Below are 20,744 nucleotides of genomic sequence, written 5' to 3' on the forward strand. Positions count from 1 at the left end.
ACGTTATGCCACTCCTGGTGCAAAAAATTCAAGCAGTTCAGCTTGGTATTATGGCTTGTGACCATCCATCTTCCTCTTGATTATATTCCAGATGTTTTTCTTATTTCTTTTCCAGAGCTGTATAAGACACAATCATTATAAAGAGGGAACAAATACAACGACAACAGCAACCTAGCTGTTAGGTGTGATATCTTCAGGTTTGGGTTAAGTGTTGCTGATCAGATCATAAACGGCCATAAATGATTTGATGCTTCCTCACAGGTTATTAGAATTATTAGAATATTAGATATATTAGAATCCAGAGTTTAAGGGGAGTTATTCAGTGTTCTCTCATGTTCAGATCTGCTCTTATGAGGCTGAGGTTGCTGCAGCTGTTGCTGATTCATTCAGAAATTATTTGTTGAGAATGTTTAAGTTTAATTTTTTTTTTGTTCTTTGTTTTTGATCCAACTAATTCTTACTTTGTATGGAAGGCCTTTGAGTGCTGGCTCCTCCAGTCTCTTGACGCACATCTGAACTTCCTGTGTCTGCTGCTGTCGTGTTTAACGTGAGGACCGTTTTTTTTTTTTTTTTTGCTTCTCCTACATGCGTAAAATGTACCACTGGGTGCGTCACGCGCGCCTGCGTCTTCCATACAGATGATCTAGAGGAAGATTCCATCCAACTCCAGTCACCTGCGCGAGGGTCAAAAGAGAGAGAGAGAGAGAGAGAGAGAGAGAGAGAGAGAGAGGGGAGGGCAGGACGGACCGTATGCAAAACATTATAAAGGACATTAGTCACAGGAAGTTTTGGGAAGATCTGGCACGGCGCACCGGATCGACTCGATTTTGATCGATTTTTGGTCCGCGTGCTCCTCCTGCCCGCGCGCTATAAAACGCAGCGCGCACCGGAGTTTTGGTGAGGAAGACGCAGCGGGAATCGGGAGCGCAGTGCAAACACACACTAACACATACACACTCTAACACACTGAAACACTAACACACTCTCACACATTGAGAAAGGCGCACTCACCGCTCGTTTACGCACATGTGGAGGATACCGCCCGGTGAAGAAAGGCCACAGAAACAGAGAGATTTCCACTTCTGAAGAAAAAAGACAGAGAAACTGAGAGACTGAGAGACTCTTTACTGAGTTAAATAAAAGGAGAGGAGGCGTTTCTTTCTGCGCTGCATCATGAAATTACTCTTACCGGTCGTAGTTTTTTGTTTCCTCGCTTTGTCTCAAGTTTTTGGGGAGGAATTTGGTCCAAAAGACGACCTCGATTACTGGACAAATGGCAACCAAATACAGGTGAGTCTATATACTGGAAAATTCAACATTTCTAAACAGTAGGTTTGCCAGTGTTAAATCAACACTTCTAGCGTTAAATCAACACAATGAGGAATCAGTATTTACACTTATAGTGATGATTTAACTGGAAAATGTATTTTGTTGATTTTGTAAAATAACTGGACTTCTTACTTTCCGATAAAAATAAGATTGAACTGCTTTCCTAAACAAAAATATGCAAAACAAAGAACTTTCTTAAAGAATCAGACCTGTTTTATACTCCAGGGGCTTTAATTACTATAATAATGTAATTACATACACTATGAAAGTGCTTTAAATGTAAAAAATGTTGGGATCTTCAAATCATCTGTGCAAAAAATAGATATGCAACAAGTATATGATTGTAAGGATTATTGTAAGGATATGAAGCATGAGCCCAAGCGCTGTCCAGTGCTGAAATAGACACAGTGACAAATAGGTACTGTACAGATCCATTTGTTTTGAATGTTTTTTTTTGTTTACCAAAGTACAACCAATGTAAACTGTGTCTTTTACAATGAGAGAATATGATGTTCCTTAACTCCTTAACTAAAGGTACGAAATACATTGTAATCTATATAGTACCCCAGTTTTAAACAGTTTTCTCCATACAAACTGTAATTACATACTACTGTAATCACATACTCATATTATGTACAATACTTGCAATGTACAATGTGAGTTCATTACAGGTGGTTCAATATGTATTTAGGAAAACTCATTTAAATGCATATAATGTTATCATATCATAAAAGGCATTTAAATATATTCCACTCCCAAATAGAAAAGAAATCTAGCTTAGTATCAAATACCACTTCTGTGAGAATGTGAATCGTGAGCAGAGTCACTGTCCAGTGCTGAAGTGGACACGCCACTGGCCATCATATTTAAATGGAGCGCACGATTTTCCTTCTGACATTGCGGACTGGAAGACAGCCAAGTAGCTGGATCTCCCCAAGCTTAATGTACGACAGGGTCCCCAGAGCTGCATTAACTCTTGCAGTGTTGAATTCATTCCTGCAGGGCTAAGTTGCTGAATTGCTTTGCTCATCATCTTTGGTCTTCTTGGACTGGGATTAATGAAGATTCACTGTATGAATGGTTCTATGTGAGAGTAATACACACAAATATAAACTTTATTTTAGATGTAATGTGTTGCACAAATATTATTACTTCTTTCACTATTAGAATATCACAGGTTTTAAAGGATAAAGCCCTTTATATGCAATTTCCCAATAAAAAAGAGTTTGTCCTCGTTTAAAAAGAACACAGCCTACAATACCTCTATCCAGTCCAGGTGTCAGTGTAACACTGGGAATTTCAATTGTGAATTTTGAAGGAATCCCAATTTTAATTAAAGTTATTTATTATTTGGCCCACAACTGTGACAAATTGTATTTTGCTTATCTTTGGAGAGAAAGCCTAAAGAGTCCTGAAGTGATGCTGAGGATCTGAAACCCAGCAGAATAAAGGACTCAACTCGACAAGACAAATTTACTTTCAATAAGAAACTGTTGCTTTCAGCTAATCCTACTTGTGTCAGAGCCTACTGGCCCACATTCCTTCCTGCAATCTTATATTACACTAATGGAATAATCCTCCACAGGACGAGTGGCTTCAGGCTGATCCCTTCAGAGAGCTCCTGAGACGGATGACGAGAAAACCTCGACCACACCAGTTCATCGGCCTAATGGGGAAGCGCTCCTCCGGTAAGATCACTTCAGCCTCTATCTGCACCTCTCTCTCCCCCCCCCCCCCTCTCTCTTTCTCTCTCTCCTCTCAGTCCTATCTAAATAGAATAATGAAATAATACTCAGATGATTTGAGGCTAATGGATTTGTAATTATAACTAACTCATATTTCCTTCATCTTTGCAGCAGCTAATGCACAGATTACAAGAAAAAGTAAGAAAAACTTTTTTATCTACAGACTAAGTGGTCTAGAAATCATCTACACAGATCTACATGTTCTACATATTGTATAAACACACACCACTGTAAGCTATAGAATATCACTGCATCAGGGCAACTTTACAGGATAAGAATAAAGGCTTCTTTTTTATTTTTTATAAAAGATCATTTGAAAAGACTTTAATCCAGGGAATTCTGTGTCGGTCCTTGAAAAGATCAACTGTCATGTGCACTTTGTCAGAAAGCAACAACATATATTAATATAAATGAATATTAATGGAATTAAATATTCCATATATAAATATGATATATAAATATAAGATTTTAGTGCATTTTGAACCTAATGCCTTTAATAATACAAAGTTTTTTCTTCTCCTGAAAACATGACCTTTTTTATACAAATTTGTATTTCATCTTATATAAGATATATCAAGGTTATTAAAGAACTGCTGTAATGATTTGATTGCATTCAGTGTGTCAACCCCCTACCTCATCCCCAATTCCACAAATTATCTGAGATTGGATTGAGAACACAGGTCATGCCCTCAATGCTGGAAGACTTTGTAACCCTCAAGCCCACACCCGGAATTAGATACGATACCAATTGGTAGAAGTCTATCCGCTCCAGAGATCTATTATATTGGCATTAGTTCTCTGCAGGGACTTGACAAGCTGTGTGTGAGCATTTGCACTGGGATCAATGGGTTCAGTTTATGGGTGCTGAATGTGATCTAAACGCACACACACAGAGACACACACACATACCTAAGAATTCAGAATAGTACAGCTCTGCAGTAACCAGGTGGTAAAGCTTAGTTTAATAACATCTTTCATCTGCTGAGTTTCAATGCAAAAAAAAAAAAAAAAAAAAAAAATATATATATATATATATATATATATATATATATATATATATATATATATATATATATATATATATATATATATAAACCAAGGACAAATCTTTTAGTCCTTCAGCTCCTTACGGAGACTTCTTTAAACACATTTTACATTTTACTCTTTTCTAAAGATCTTGAATGATTCCATTTAATGTAGCAAAAATGTGAAGTTCAATGGCTCACTGAATGAAAAGTTAATTACAGTTCTCTTTTTTACCTTTCAGGGCATAAAATTAACTCATTTGTGGGTTTAATGGGAAAGAGGAGCCAGGAGGAACCAGGTAAAACCAAATTTACACCAATATCTAATCGATACTGTTTATAGCCAATTATTGCTTTACATTAAAGGATTTTGTCCCATTCACATCATTTAATGACTCATTTTCTGTGTGTTTTTCAGAATCATACGAATGGGCCACGCTACAGAACTATGAAGAACGGCGCTAACACACAAAGCAAGCTCCAGCTTGTCTGCTTTTGACGTTCTTCATGCTCAACACTGTGGAGAATTCACATCTCATGGCTTTTTTTTTAAAGGAAATCTTATTTAGGTGTTTTTTGTTCAATAAAAAACTTTCTGTTTTCACCTCGTGGTGATGTAGCAGTACCTGTGCCAATTTATGTTTGTAGTAAGAAGGAAACAAATATTTTTACACTTTCCAACTGTGATCAGATATGTTACTTCAGTCAATGTCAGTCCGTGTCCTTAAGACAGCCGTACCATTAAAGTGGAGCTCAGCCTGTGGGGTTTATGAGAAACTTGCACTGCCAACCTCTCAGCATCGTGCCTCATGTTTGAAATCACTACCGATTGTTCTGTAAATACATTTTAAACTTGACACCCTGAACATATCCTGTCTAAATGATATTCAATGTGACTGTGGCATAAATATTAAAATTATTTTCCTTATTGGTGGAATTTTTGAATTCTAAATTTTGTTATTAAGCCAATAAACACTGATTCACCTATTAACCAAGACACTGATTCTACACTGAGCAAAATCGGTGCTTTGGATTTGTATGATTGAAATGCATCCATTGGATTCAGAGGATTTAGATGTGTTAAATCAGTGGGATTCGTTGCCAAATGAAGTGAACTTAAAATCTTATGCTCTAATGTGTCAATTCTATTATATCTTAGGAACTACTAATCTGTAACTACAAGCAAAGCAATGCTGGGTTTACATTAGTGGGGGGAAAAGGGTCAGGAAACACTGGTAGATTTAAGATAACAATAGTGTAATGAACTTTTATTTTTGTATATTGACACATTGAAAACAATCATACAAATAAATATGTAATGCTTTGTGGTATATGCACTCAAAGGAGAATTTCATCAATGTTTCTAACCGGTATATTTCAGTGGTTGAAGTAAATCCACAGGCATTCAGAGTGTGTTGTGAAACACTTCAGTGTAGCCGAATTTATGATATAGCTCTGGAAAGACAATAAGAGGCCAATTAAAATTTATGAGTTTCTTTGATTTTACCAGATTGAAAACCTCTGGAATAAAATCAAGAGGAAGATGGATGATCACAAGCCATCAAACCAAGCTGAACTGCTTGATTTTTTGCACCAGGATATAATATTATCCAAAAGCAGTGTGTAAGACTGGTGGAGGGGAACATGCCAAGATGCATGAAAACTGTAATTCAAAACCATGGTTATTCTACCAAATATTAATTTCTGAATCAATATGAATATGAGCTTGTTTTCTTTGCATTATTTGAGATTACTGCAAATACATGCTCCAAATGACAATATTTTTATTTGGGAGAAATGTTGTCTGTAGTTTATAGAATAAAACAACAATGTTCATTTTGCTCAAACATATAACTATAAAACCAAAATGGTCACTTAATTTTCTCCAGAGCTGTATTTAGATGTGTCTTGTTTCATTCTCCACCACTGTGAACTTAGACTCTGAACCCTTCTTTATAAGAGTCTGGCTGATTGTTTATGCAGAAAGTTTGAAAAGTCTATGAAATCCCCCCTTCAAACAGATGTGCTAAAAGCAATAGTGTTAAACCTGTGTGTGGTTGTATTGTGAGAGAACTCATGACTTTAGAACAGTTTTGATAACAGAATGAGGTGTTTCACTATGGGAAATCGCCTTGGGCGTGACCAACAACGGAAGCTCCAATTGCATCACGTCTGTCTATGACAGACAGGTCGACTTGTTACTTGGCTCCGCCCCTGCCCCTTAGCCACGTCGACCTCCTCCTGAGAGGGTTATTCTAGAGAGATTTCTTCCCGTCCCAGTGCAGGGAGGGAAGTGTTGGTGAAACACCTCACTCTGTTATCAAAGAACCAGGGATTACGTTACGTAACCCAACGTTCTTTTTCTAACTTCGCTCGGTGTTTCACTATGGGAGATATAGACAACTCCCGGACTGCACCCTTCAGACAGCAGAGAAAAAGTACCGGCTAAGTGTCTAATTAGAAAAATTACCAGCCTGCAGTACTACATGAGCTAAGAATGGACCTGAAACATCCAACCTGTAGAACCGTCCAAACGTGTTCCCTGAGGCCCAGCTCGCAGCAGCACAAAGGTCCAATATTGACACTCCTTTAAACAATGCCCACGACGTTGCCACACCTCTAATGGAATGGACCCGCAAACCTTCCGGTGGATGTAAGCCCTTACATCTATATGCCACAGTTATGGCCTCCACAATCCAATGAGACAATCGTTGACGAGACAAGGGTTTTCCTTTATGAGGAGTGGCCCATGATACAAACAGCTGATAATGTCTTCTAAAACCAGCTGTTCTGCTTATATACTGATGCAAGGCCCTGACAGGGCACAAGCAGTTCAGCCTCTGATCCTCCACCATGTTAAAACTCTACTGTCGGGCACCTGTAGGCGGAGTCTAGGGGTTGCCGGGGTGTCAGGCAGTCCGCTTCTTCTTCCCCTCCGCGGGGGGTGGAGGCGGTCTATTCCTAGCTGCTACGGTCGCATAGGACTTTTTTCCCCAGGGTCCGGGGTTGTGTTTTCCCCACGGTCCGGGGTTGGCTGCTCTTGGTCGCTGGCTGGCCTGAGCCCCCGCGCTTGGCCTGCCACCATGCTTCGCTCTTACAGCCGTAGCCGCGAAACAAGCCCATGACACGTCCACAGCCCTGCACTGCGCCACGTGAGGAGCGGAGAAGCAGGTCATTCACCACACAAATTTCGTCCCAGAGAACAGGGTTTGGAGCCCCTGAATCCAGCTGCCACCCCATTTCCTCCAGAATCTCAGCCTGATACGCTGAGAGGAGTGTGACAGCATTGAGAGAGCACACAGACTGAGCAGTGTATTTGTAAACACGGAAAAATGGACGCTGTAAGGCGGTCCATTTTACTGGGTAGAGAAACGCTGGAGGAGGCGGAAATAGCGTGGCGGTTAGGGTGGAGGTGGTAGGCCACTGAAGACTCTAGCGCTGGGGGTCTGGTCAGCCCCAACTCCACCATCCCATGGATCTCCAGCTTAAAACAGCCCTTGGTAGGAAGCTTGCTCTTGAAGGGGCTGGACCAGCCGCGACTCATCTCCTTCATGCATGCGGGGACCGCAGGAAGAAGCTGTCTAGATGAGGGTAGAGCTGGGGGGAGTCTTTTTCCATCATAAAGGTCCCTTTCTGCCCCTTCCTCATTCTGTGCTGCTGGCCAAGGTATAGCCAGTTTCGCAGCAGCCCGTTTACACACCTACATACACATATACATACAGGTTGCTGTCCGCCTGAGAGCCGGTGTCGGACGCACTGGGTGGTCTGGGCTGTTGGGCCGGGAAGGTGGAATCATCTTCCTCATCCTCCTCCATGTCGCCCATACCGAGGAGATCAGAATTGGCATCGCCACAGCTCGTGGAGGCTCGCGGCTGATGGTCGCTGGACGTAGCTTTGGAAGCAGCCCGAGGCAGGTAGGGGTCTTTTTCATTCGCTACGGCCACTCTCAACCTCCTCTCTCTTATCTTTTGTGGCATTAGAGCACAGTGATTGCACGTTTGTGGGTCTGAAAGAGACGATTGAGCGTGTTTCATCCCCATACAAACGATGCACAGCGGGTGAGGGTCCCTGCCCGAGATGGTAGCTCCGCATGACGCTGGACACGGGCGAGATGCAGCCTCTTTAGCGTCTGGTTCCTTCCCTTTGGCGGGGGTCGAAACCAAAGACATAATGGCTGAGAGGCGAGAGAAAAACATAAGTAGGGCTTAAGTTAATTTAGTGTTTACAGAAAATAGCTCGTCGTGACACGATAGCTAAATTCTGTGTGAAAGCTAGGTGGCTAGCTAACTAGCTCGGTCAAGCTAGAGCGAAGGCTCGCCTTAACGTGTTTAGCCTCCTGCTATGCTAAGCCTACCTTGGCAAGCTAATGCTAAGTAGGGCTAGCGCGAGAGTAGCTTCAGCAATTTAATGAGAAAACTACGGAGTAGCCAGAGAAAAGCTCGCCACAACGCGGTCACTATTCCCGGTACTGTAGCTGAATTAACAGCTAAAAGTGCACTTCTTGACGAAGGAACTTATTCAGCACTTCCAGAACTAAGCTGTAGTCGCGTTCGGTGACGGATTCCAATGACGGCCCGTCTGTGAACTGTTAAGCGAGCACAGCCCTGCCTAGAGCGCTGAGTGAGCTTCCAGTCTTTCACGGGAAGAAAGCGAGAATAACCCTCTCAGGAGGAGGTCGACCGTGGCTAAGGGGCAGGGGCGGAGCCAAGTCACAAGTCGACCTGTCTGTCATAGACAGACGTGATGCAATTGGAGCTTCCGTAGTTGGTCACGCCCAAGGCGATTTCCCATAGTGAAACACCGAGCGAAGTTAGAAAAAGAACTGCAATGAGTTCATTGAGACTAACTGTAAGGTGGGTTCAGGATAAAGTGCAGAACTTGCTTGATTGAAATGTGAACCTTATTTTTATTCAAACCACATTCATGCAGTTGGCAAAATTATTGCCAAGAGCAGAATTATCACTGGCTTAATTAAGTTGAGTTGAGCTAAAGTTCAGTTTGGCTGCATATCTCTGTTTCTAAATCATAGGCTATGAAAGAACTCTTCAGGCACATCAGTGCCATTTCAAAGATGCTTGCTTTTGTACTTATGTATCTTTCAGGGCTTTTATTGACTGCCACCTTGAATAATCTTGGCATAGCTTATAACTATATGTTTATTCTTACTGTATAGAGTTGATGTCTACTCTGGACATGTGTTTAGGCTTGAATGACTATTGCTAGCAGATTTGATGTATAGCAGAGTAAATTCAAGACTACCAAGAGTGTTAGATATCAATTTTGGAGTTATTCTTTAGTCTGTATTACTCCTGTTTTTCTTGATGAAAAAATGAAAAAGAGAACAGCATTTGAGATTCACAGATAGCATTTGCTGAGATCTCATTATTCAGCTTTGCCTATAATGTAAATATATTTTTCCCCATTCTAGAGCTTTTTTTTTAACTTTGTGTTCAGTGCAAATATTGTGTTTAGATTTGACACTAATTCACTAATTACATCTGATGAATACACTCCTTAGGCAACTCAAACATTATACATTTAAAACCTTTGAGAACTAATGTAGTCAGTGCAAATTATGATTAATGAATACTGGATCCTTAGAGCTTTTAAGGGATTTAAAATCTGAATTTAACTCTACATCCAACACTGCCATCTAGTGATTGCTTCATGAAAAAGATATGGTGTTGATGTGTAAATTATATACAAGCTCCTCTGGAGCAATAAGTAAGTAAGTAAGTAAGTAAATAAAAAATATGCAGTTTGCATTGTTGGTGCAAATAATTGTAGTCCAAAATTGAAACACATGAAAATGAGTTTTGTGGTTGCTACAACACAGGTCCCTTAATTTCCAAACTAAATGCAAAATTTACTGACGGTCAGTGATGGTTGACGAGCCATGTAATCTGCTAGTGTTGGTCTACTGTTTTATACCAAGTCTAAAGTCAGTGCATTGTTTTTCTGGAAACTCTAACAACACTTTTTATACAAGTTTAATGGAGATACGGATTTCATTATCCAATAGGACTTGGCACATTGCCCACACTGCCAAAAGTACCAATTGGCCTTATGTCATATAAAAAAAATTCGGAGACACTGATTTTTGGGTTTTCATTGGCTGTAAGCCATAAACATCAACAATAATAAATTAAATAAATCAAACCGAGTTAATGCAATAAAATAACTTTTGTAGTGATATTCTATTGTTTAAATCACTAGTAGTTACTGTGAGCCATGCAGTGAAATAAGTAGTAGTAAACTGAAGTAAAGAGAGGATACCTCTATCACCACTGGATTAACTATTATCTGTTTACAGCACCTGATTACAATAAGCTGAAATGCCACTTCTGCTGCCTCCAGCCATACAATGTTACCTGGATATTACAGATCTTATATTATTTATGTGAAAACAATTTATATTATTTGTTCAGTTCAGTGTTGGTTTTATAGTTTAAAATTAATAGTTATAGTTAACATGTGATGTGATGCAATGTAAAACTGTTAAAAAAATCAGTGGCATAACATTACAACCCTGATATTTAGTTCCTATGTGCAGACTTTCAGGGGAATCAAGGGACAGCTACACCTGCACGCGTATGGGAGGTAAATCCTGCCAAAAATAAAACTGAAATGAAAACACTGAAAATGAAAATACTGTTTTACTCTTTCTTTTCCCAAACATGACTGAAAATATTATGACAAAATTAAAAACAGAATTAAATCACCTCAATTGCAATTTAATTTTTCACTTGAGCATGGGTCATACATGACAAAATTAAAATTAAAAAGGCTTTTTGCCATTTCATTTTAATTGCCATTCAGCTATTTCATTGTCAAATCTAAAATGAAAAAGATAATTATAAAAAGAAAAATCAAAGCTTCACTTTGGGCTTGCTTTTTTCTCGATGAACTGCATAATAAATGACAAAACTAAAATCGAAATGCAATGGTAACGTTTTTATTTATTTTCCTTTGCAATAGGCTGCATGTCTGACAGAATTAAAATAAAAATGCAAAATGGAAAAATATATAGCAAAGTGACAGTTTGTGATTCAGTTTTTGGTGTGGGTACGGTGGCCGAGAAAGCCCAATGCAGTGCAAATTGGAAAGCACTGCAAAAGCACAAAACATATCCATTAAAATAGAAAAATGCACTGCTAAATACGCTGCAAAAAGAAAAACATGCTGCAAAAAGAAAAACGAGCTGCAAATCGAAAAACGCGCTGCAAAAAGAAAAATGCGCTGCAAAAAGAAAAACGCGCTGCAAAAAGAAAAACGCGTTGCAAATAGAAAATTATAAAAAAATTGGCTTTGATTATATCATCATGATAGCAGACAGCAAATAATAGCATATGACACCCTTTTTACCTAAATTCCATGTTTTTTTTATCGTCCAATTGATATAGCTGCAACATTACAAATAATAATATAATAAATTATAAACATTGTTTATGGGAAAAAAAAACAATAACTAAATATCGTTTTTCCTCAGATGAGTAGCGTGATCAAACACTTTAGTCAGATTCTGTAATCGGAATTAATTCAGTCAGACTGGAGAAAGTCTTTGCACGCAAATCTAGACACTGATAATATTCCTGCAGTCAAAATTACTGACGTCTGTCAATTCGGGACTTTTATTCTATCGGAACGTAACGGCTGCGAACACGTGATCTCTCAGACTAACCAATGTGGTAGGAGGCGCGATTAAAGCCCGCCCATATTTCGCAATCAAAATAATGAGCCGGAAGTTCGTTTTGTAGACCCAAAGGAGAAAACCAATATTCGGACTTAATTCCCGTTTCTGTTTGTGTGTGTTCAAACCAAAAAACGAGCCGTTTTTTCATTTCTTCAGCTCTCTATTCAGTTCAAGAATCAAACTGACAAAACCCACTAAACATTAGACGTCTTATGGACGTGCAGATCATGTCTATATTGCGTCGGTCGGTCCAAGACCAATTCTGTACGTCTACACGACGTGCAAACTAGGTCCGCTATTTGGACGTCTAACTATGACCCCACTTGGACGTCAATATGCAGTTAAACATTTGAACGTCGGACTAGGTCACTTTTTTGGACGTCATGGGGACGTCTAATACAGGTGCAGGAAATTAACATTATTTAAGAATATATTTATTTTTAAATGTATGTCAAAATTGTTGTTATCAATATTGTTAATCACTATGAATATAGATTATTTATGATTAAGCATCATTTATTTCTAATTATTTATTTGAGTATTATATTTTTTATCTATTTAATTAATTACCGAATGTAGGTATTTATTTATGTATGTTTTTATTTTTATTTGGAAATGCAATTTATGTGGAAAATTGTTAAGTTGATTTCAACCAGTCAACGCCACTCTGATTTGCTGAGACCGCACCTCATCATAAACTCCACTCTGATGTGCCGAGGCAAAACACGCTCAACATTTTTTGGCTGCTGCAGTAGCTCAGCTCAGCTCAGCTCATTCAGTTCAGCTCGCTCAGCTCAGCTCCGCTCCGGACCGGACTCAGCTGCCAAGCTATAAGGTAAGACGATATGTATAAGTTAATGTATTTGTAGTGTTAGTTGTTTTAGCTCTGTGGTCTTAACCTGAACCTGCTGGCGTTGCCTCTCTTCTCAGGCAGTTAGCTAACTAGCTAGCTAGCTAACGATAGCTAAACAGTGGCCATAGTTAAAATGGAATTGGAATTACTTTTGAGAACGACCGTAATGCAAATAATATTTACTGTAACCGAAGCTTTAACGTAGAAGCATTGTCCGGTCATTAAGTCAATGCACTAACCAGAGCTAGGCTGATAAGCCAATCTAAGCTAAATCAAAGAACCGTCTTTGGCTAAATTCGCTAAGCTAGCGTTAAGTTATATAAGTTTGTGGCACCCACAATTAACCTAGGCAACTGGGGGCAATATCAAGTGCATTTTGAATAGCCTGAAGAAGTAAGTTTATGTTAATATTACATAAATAAGGCAATTTAAAATAGTTTGTTGTGGGAAAACATTTATTAAAATAGCTTAATATGATGTGTGAGAATTAAAACAGCACGATAATTCTGGTCAGGTGTTAAATGTGTATTCCCGCCTTTAGCTTAGCGTTAGCTTAGCGTTAGCCAAGCCATAGCATGAAGAAGTAAGTTTATGTTAATATTACATAAATAAGGCAATTTAAAATAGTTTGTTGTGGGAAAAAAAATATTAAAATAGCTTAATATGATGTGTGAGAATTAAAACGGCACGATAATTCTCGTCAGGTGTTAAATGTGTATTCCCGCCTTTAGCTTAGCGTTAGCTTATCGTTAGCTTAGCATTAGCTAAGCCATAGCATGAAGAAGTAAGTTTATGTGAATATTACATAAATAAGGCAATTTAAAATAGTTTGTTGTGGGAAAAAATTAATTAAAATAGCTTAATATGATGTGTGAGAATTAAAACGGCACGATAATTCTCGTCAGGTGTTAAATGTGTATTCCCGCCGTTAGCTTAGCGTTAGCTAAGCCATAGTGTGAAGAAGTAAGTTTATGTGAATATTACATAAATAAGGCAATTTAAAATAGTTTGTTGTGGGACAAAAATAAATGGCCATCTTCAACATTTTCTGAGATTTCTAATTTGTCTTTTTCTACTTGTGCAGATGGAGTCATGAAATGTGACGGGACAGCCACCGAGGACTTCATACTTCGGAGCATCTCAAACATGCACCACAAAGACGTGGAGGACACACCGCTGTCTCTCAGGACCTAGAATCTTAATGAAAGTATAATGATGTTAAGGGAAGGTGTAATGGAAAGGTGTGATAGTGTTGAGGGAAGGTGTAATAGTGTTGAGGGAAGGGGTAATGTTAAAGGTGTAATAGTGTTGAGGGAAGGTGTAATGTTAAAGGTGTAATAGTGTTAAGGGAAGGTATAATATTGTTAAGGGAAGGTGTAATGCAGGGGTCTCAAACTCATTTTTGCCGAGGGCCACATTGACATATTGGCTGTCCTCTGAGGGCCAGATGTAACTTACAAATATAAGAAAATGTAACCAGATGTAATATAAAATGAATGTAATTACTCCTTAATGTTAAATAACTCTCAATATACTATTTATTCAATCAAATATTACAGTTGCATGGAAAAATGTTTGCTTGTTGCTCTATTAACATAAATCCTTTTAATTTGTCATGTTATGAAATCCAAAAACTCCATCAATCAAGAACCAAACTATTCAAGTGAATAGAAATTAAATCAAGTACAAGATATATTAACTTTGATCAAAACGTTTGATACTGAAATAAGGCTTAATAAATATAAAATCAAAAATTGTGAGCTGTGACAGATTTAGCATTTCCTCAGATTTAGCAGTTCCTCATCCAACCACTAGTCGGAGCTGCAGCTGCAGCACCACAAGCCCGCAGTCTTTGCTTAGTCAGAGCTACAGCCCAGCCACGGGCTACAGGATTCAGCTGAGCCTGTCTGGAGCGTTTTGAAATTTTTTAAGTTCTTCTGTGTATGAAACAAAATAACCCCACTAACCGGATAATACAGCTCTCTACAGTTCATCTTTCAGCCCAAGCAGCTAACAGCAGCAGTTTAGAGCAGCGTCACGGAGTCACTGCTCGGATTACATTATAAACAGGTCAGTTAGCGCGCTGCTAACCTCAGGATGTTTATAACTACGGAGTTTAGTGGACACACCACGGCTGCAAGGTTAGACTGTTGAAGGCTACTGAAGACTACTAAAGCAGGCAACGCAGCGTAAGCAAAAAAAAAACAAAAACCACACACACACACACCAAAATACAAGTTAAGATAAAATATGAAAACGAACATAATAAAGCATAAATAATTAAATTGAATTGCGGGCCAGATGTATGTTTATTTTGTTAACCCGTGAGGGGCCGTATGAAACCGCGTGGGCCGGTACTTTGAGACCCCTGGTGTAATGTAAAGGTGTAATAGTGTTGAGGGAAGGTATAATATTGTTAAGGGAAGGTGTAATAGTTTTGAGGGAAGGTGTAATAGTGTTGAGGGAAGGTATAATATTGTTAAGGGAAGGTGTAATGTAAAGCTGTAATAGTTTTAAGGGAAGGTAAATGTTTAGTGAAATTGTTATGGTGTGAATCTAAGGTGTATGTTATGTTGATGTAAAATAAAGGCATTAACCCCAAATGAGATTTACTCATTATGTTTATTATTATATTAATGTTTCCCCAAACAGAAAGGGTCAATTTAAAATCAACAGTGGTAAGATGGGGGTAATTAATTTATTCCTTGCTTTTACTGGTTCTTTGCAGGTTGACATGTTTTGAAAAAAGTGAGAGGGTTGAAATGCAATTTATTTGTAAAGCATATTGTGTATAACTAACGTGCATAACTAGTTCCAGAAGGTTGTGAACCTGTTCCAGTAATTGTTTGGCTTAGCTTTGTATGCGTTTCCAGTTAACTGCTGAAGCTGAAACAATGGAACAGTTGCTACCGTCTGAAATGGCACTACAGTTATGCAGGGAGCCTCAAAGTAGTTGGTCTATAAAACGTATACATGTAAATTTCACGTAGAAAAGACGTCCACAACGACTTAATTTAAACTAGAATTAGCCCTTATCCGGAGGTCTGGGGGACGTCAATACTGGACGTGCAGAAGACGTCAGAAAAAAGACGTCGTAAAAAGACGTCGTCTGGCGTCACAGTCTGCACCTTCAGGAGACCAAAATTGGACGTGCAAAAATGACCTAGAAAAGACGTCGTTTCAACGTCTCTTTGTTTAGTGGGAATGTACACGGACCTAGTACAAACTCACACGTGTCTTTCATCAAATAATTCACTAATACTACACAATCAGAGAAGCAAAGCAATCGTACCTAGTTTACACACGGCTGAAGAGATAAAAAGACATATACATAAACACACGAGAAACTACAATAACTAGACCAGTCAAGATAATCACTAAAATAATAGCGAGTTAGAGTAACAATGGTCAGAGCTCAAGCAGGAGTAAGAGAGAGAGGGAGTGATAGAGCACACTTGCGTTCAGATGCGATAGCTACAGGGTCCGGAGCGCACAATCGCTGTAGTTCATCAAAGTCCCTTAAAGGTTCCGTCTTCTGCTTGGTTCACGCCGATGCAGAGTTCAGCGCACTCTCCCAGAGCATATGAAACGCCAAAAGGGCCAAAAAACGTCTGGACGACACGCATTTTATCGAAAAGAACGGCGTAAAATATGGCGTTGTGAAATCATACGGCGTATATTACGACGTCTTGAAATCATACGGCGTATCATACAAATCATACAAAAACCCCTCCTTTTCGATAAAAGGCGTTTTTGTATGGAGCTAAATTAGTGCCAAAACTACGCAAATAAAGAAAACGTATTCTGTAAATATGATACTACTTGCAAACAAACACAACGCGTTTTACAAATACAAAACTCGACTCTCTAACACACACGGTGTGTTTTACAAACACAAAACCTGATGGTTGTAAATATATATGTAAACTTCAAATAAATACACAGCTGTTTTCTAATACATTGCTCTTTACAAACAAATATAACACGTTTTACAAATGCAAAAAGTAATAAATAAAACAAGTAAAACATTATTTTCAAACATTACCATGTCATGACTCACGAACACGCACAGCCCATTTGTAAATCACGTGACTTTTGGCACAGTTTTAGCAGAGTCGCAAACTCGTGTTGAGATTTTCTCACAAATACACCCAACCCTCGTACAAATGCATCGCCCCAGAACAGCAGGTGGCGCTGTGGGACACTTTACGAGAGGTGGCTGCACAGCAAAGCAAGCTCTCCTATCCAGCGCTCCACAGAGCATTAATTTACACTGATTAAGGTGTTTAATACACCTTTAATAATCACAACTCTACCATTTTATACCCGATTTACACACGGTTGTTACAAACAGCAGAGATGTAATTATGATATAGGACGCTGTTACACATCACAAATATGAGCTTTCATGCTGAAATACTTTGTATTATGCTCTTTAAAAAAGAAAGAAAAAAATATTAATTGGTGTTTAAATTATATATATATATATATATATATATATATATAGATAGATAGATAGATAGATAGATAGATAGATAGATAGATAGATAGATAGATAGAGCATAATACAAAGTATTTCAGCATATTGTCAGTAAATTTGCAGCATTTATTTGCAGAAAATGAGAAATGGCTGAAATAACAAAAAAGATGCAAAGCTATTAGACCTCAAATAATGCAAAGAATTGTAGATTAGTTTCCAGAGGTTTTCAATTTGGTAAAATCAATTTTTTTTTTTTTTACCATTTTTAGGTCTTTCCTTTTGTCCATATCTATCTATCTATCTATCTATCTATCTATCTATCTATCTATCTATCTATCTATCTATATTACAATTTAAACATCAATTAATATTTTTTTCTTTCTTTTTTAAAGAGCATAATACAAAGTATTTCAGCATGAAAGCTCATATTTGTGATGTGTAACAGCGTCCTATATCATAATTACATCTCTGCTGTTTGTAACAAACCAAACCGTGTGTAAATCGGGTATAAAATGGTAGAGTTGTGATTATTAAAGGTGTATTAAACACCTTAATAAGTGTAAATTAATGCTCTGTGGAGCGCTGGATAGGAGAGCTTGCTTTGCTGTGCAGCCACCTCTCGTAAAGTGTCCCACAGCGCCACCTGCTGTTCTGGGGCGATGCATTTGTAGAGTTGGGGTGTATTTGTGAGAAAATCTCAACACGAGTTTGCGACTCTGCTAAAACTGTGCCAAAAGTCACGTGATTTACAAATGGGCTGTGCGTGTTCGTGAGTCATGACACGGTAATGTTTGAAAATAATGTTTTACTTGTTTTATTTATTACTTTTTGCATTTGTAAAACGTGTTATATTTGTTTGTAAAGAGCAATGTATTAGAAAACAGCTGTGTATTTATTTGAAGTTTACATATATATTTACAACCATCAGGTTTTGTGTTTGTAAAACACACCGTGTGTGTTAGAGAGTCGAGTTTTGTATTTGTAAAACGCGTTGTGTTTGTTTGCAAGTAGTATCATATTTACAGAATACGTTTTCTTTATTTGCGTAGTTTTGGCACTAATTTAGCTCCATATTTTTGGCCCTTTTGGCGTTTCATAGTTGAGTGTCGGTTAACAAGCCCCCACCTTACATCTCCCCCTGCAGAACTCGCCACCTGATTGGCCGACAGAGTCGGTCGACACATATTTGATCAGAGGAGACTTTAAGCTTTCCGTTCATATAAATGATATACGGGTAGCTTAAAGAAAAGTTGTGTTACAGCGGATTAAAATAGATATTCATTTTTATGGCTCAAATTTCTTCAAGCACTGCTTTGTTGGATCTGCGGGTTTGTGGAGCGGTGTTTTAAGCAGGAGTGTGAGGTGAGCGCGTTTAGGCAAGAGTGTGAGGTGAGCGCGGGGTGGGCGTGTGAGCGCGTGGCTGATCAAAGAGCCTATTTATTAAGCTGCGGTTAAAAGTATAAGCACTCGTTTGGCTCTAATTCAGGAACCGTACATCCTACAGTAAAAAGGCTTACTGTTCCATAATCCTGAGGTTTAGGAGCACGTATATATCCACATTGGATCAAACATAATACGTACAAAACACGCAAATATGGAAATTATGAATCATAATTCTAATAAACAAGACATATTTCGCCCTAAATGTTTATTTTCTAAAAGGATATACAGCTAAATAGGCTAGATAACTGAAAAGCAGAGCTTTAAAATGGCATATTAGGTGTCATTCATAGGTGTTATTCATAAACACAGCCAGATATTAATTATGACATTTATGGCCCGCCGGCGGCCTAGGGCGTGTTAAGAGGTTAATTATGTCTATTGGGCTCTACCAAATAAACTATGCTAAATCGACATTGCAAACGTTGCGCAATAGCTGACAATTCAAGATTATTTCCATATCTCTGTTTACCGGCTGCAGCTGAAATCTGGCCTCTGGAAAACAAGCTTGTTAATTTTAAACATTTGGCAGCTTCTTCTTCCATCTTCTCTCTTTTTTTTAATAGCACGCTTCATGCTATTCTGTTGCTGTATTTAATTTTATCGCTTCAGAAAAGACCACTCATGGGCGCAAACCAACTCATTTGGGAGGGGAGAATTCCCTCAGATGGTTAAACCCATCTAATCTACTGGGAAGTAGGGGTTGTGCTGTCAGATGAATAGAGAATGCATACGTAGTTGAATAGAAATTAATGCAAGAATAAGATTAGATAAGGGACAGATAAGTGTCAAAATTATTTTTTCCATCCAACCAGCCCAAACTCGAGATTGACATGAGCCAGCCCATCAGAAATCTTCCAGAATCTCCCGATTAGCCACTGCGGGCCTGCACTCTATTATACCGTATCGGTACTGCACTGTCCTGTCTCTAAATTGTCTCATCTTTTGTGTTTATTGTATTGTGACACTTACGAGTGGTGGCTTCTATTAGTTAGCCATTTTCACCCATGCACTTATGTACTGACTACGCCACTCCCGTTAAAAGGTGGGAGAAACCCAAAAGGAATGTGAAGCCCTTCCCCTTCACAGGTCCCGACTGTATTAAAACAGTCTATAGAGGCAGAGTTTGATATCAAAAATATTTTTATTTACAAATAATCAAAACACAAACATATAAAAAAAACACAATGAATCTCCACTGAATTGGTTGACACTGACAATACTTGGGCTTTAGCACATGAACACCAGTTTTGGATGGAATAAAGCAAACCAAAAATAAAGGATCCACAAACCCCACAGCTTAACACTACACTGCACACCACACCAAACAAACCATAATGGGGAGGACTAGCTTGGATTCTTTCTTTGGTAACTTTAAAAATACTGTTCAACGAAACACACTAGATGAAAAGAAACTCACAAGTGTGGCAGAGTATTAATTGAAATAAATAAATAACACAAAACCCACAAAGTTACTGAAACCAATAAAAAAAGAAAGTAAACTAATTAAATATAACCCAAAAAAAACAAAGAATTACAAAATTAAACAAAACTTAAATACAATAAATTATGCAGATAATCATAGCCAGAAAACAATGAAAAAAATAATAAAGTACCAAAAAAAAACTAACAAAACAAAGAAACTGCAGAAAAATCAGTAAAGAAATTATAAAGAAAGCAATACAGAAACTATCCAAAAAACAATAAATGGACCATCAAAAACAGTAGAGAACCATTAAGAAAACAACATTAGAAAACAGTAGAAAACGACTTTAGAAAACACAGTAGAAAACACTAGAAAACAGTGGCCAATATCCTCCACTTTCAGCCATGCACACGTCCCTTGCAGTCTTCTTCCTCTAAGCACATGGAGGGAAAGGGAAAATCAGGAGCACCCCAGCCTTCTTGTGAACTTGGACAATGAATACTCTTTCCAATGTTTGATGAGTCAAGTGAAACAGCAGCACCTGCCCAAAACAGTTCTCTGCTCTGTCTCCACTCCTCTCCAACATGCACACCAACAGCAGCTAAATCATTAAAACACTGCACTATCCAGCAGCACCTTCTCTTGCTGCTGCTGCTGCTGCTGCTGCTGCTGCTGCTGCTGCCCAAGCACGTAATGGAGGCCAGATACTCTCCCCACTAATTAGCTCACCTGCAGCTTCCCTCTTCACCGTCT

At 38.5% G+C, this 20,744-nt stretch overlaps 1 protein-coding gene across 2 annotated transcripts; it reads left to right on the forward strand.

The window, feature by feature from the left end:
• Positions 1-669: 669 nt before the first annotated feature.
• On the forward strand, positions 670-5,036 carry tac1 (tachykinin precursor 1). 2 transcript variants are annotated; one of them, XM_049476428.1, is made up of 5 exons: positions 670-1,290; positions 2,915-3,017; positions 3,189-3,212; positions 4,342-4,398; positions 4,518-5,036. In XM_049476428.1, exons 1-5 carry the CDS (start codon positions 1,174-1,176, stop codon positions 4,562-4,564), a joined length of 348 nt encoding a protein of 115 aa, XP_049332385.1. In that variant the 5' UTR covers positions 670-1,173; the 3' UTR covers positions 4,565-5,036. The 2 variants fall into 2 exon arrangements, with proteins under 2 accessions (XP_049332385.1, XP_049332384.1); XM_049476427.1 differs by having other exon boundaries at positions 676-1,290; positions 3,186-3,212.
• Positions 5,037-20,744: the final 15,708 nt, after the last annotated feature.

Source organism: Astyanax mexicanus, chromosome 3, assembly GCF_023375975.1.
Source record: "Astyanax mexicanus isolate ESR-SI-001 chromosome 3, AstMex3_surface, whole genome shotgun sequence".
Lineage (NCBI taxonomy): Eukaryota > Metazoa > Chordata > Actinopteri > Characiformes > Acestrorhamphidae > Astyanax > Astyanax mexicanus.

Coding starts and splice junctions, on each gene's coding strand:
- tac1 (XM_049476427.1), top strand. CDS start 1,174: ATGAAATTACTCTTACCGGTCGTAGTTTTTTGTTTCCTCGCTTTGTCT. Junction 3,018..3,185: donor AATGGGGAAGCGCTCCTCCG/GTAAGATCACTT, acceptor TCATCTTTGCAG/CAGCTAATGCACAGATTACA. Junction 4,399..4,517: donor GAGGAGCCAGGAGGAACCAG/GTAAAACCAAAT, acceptor TGTGTTTTTCAG/AATCATACGAATGGGCCACG.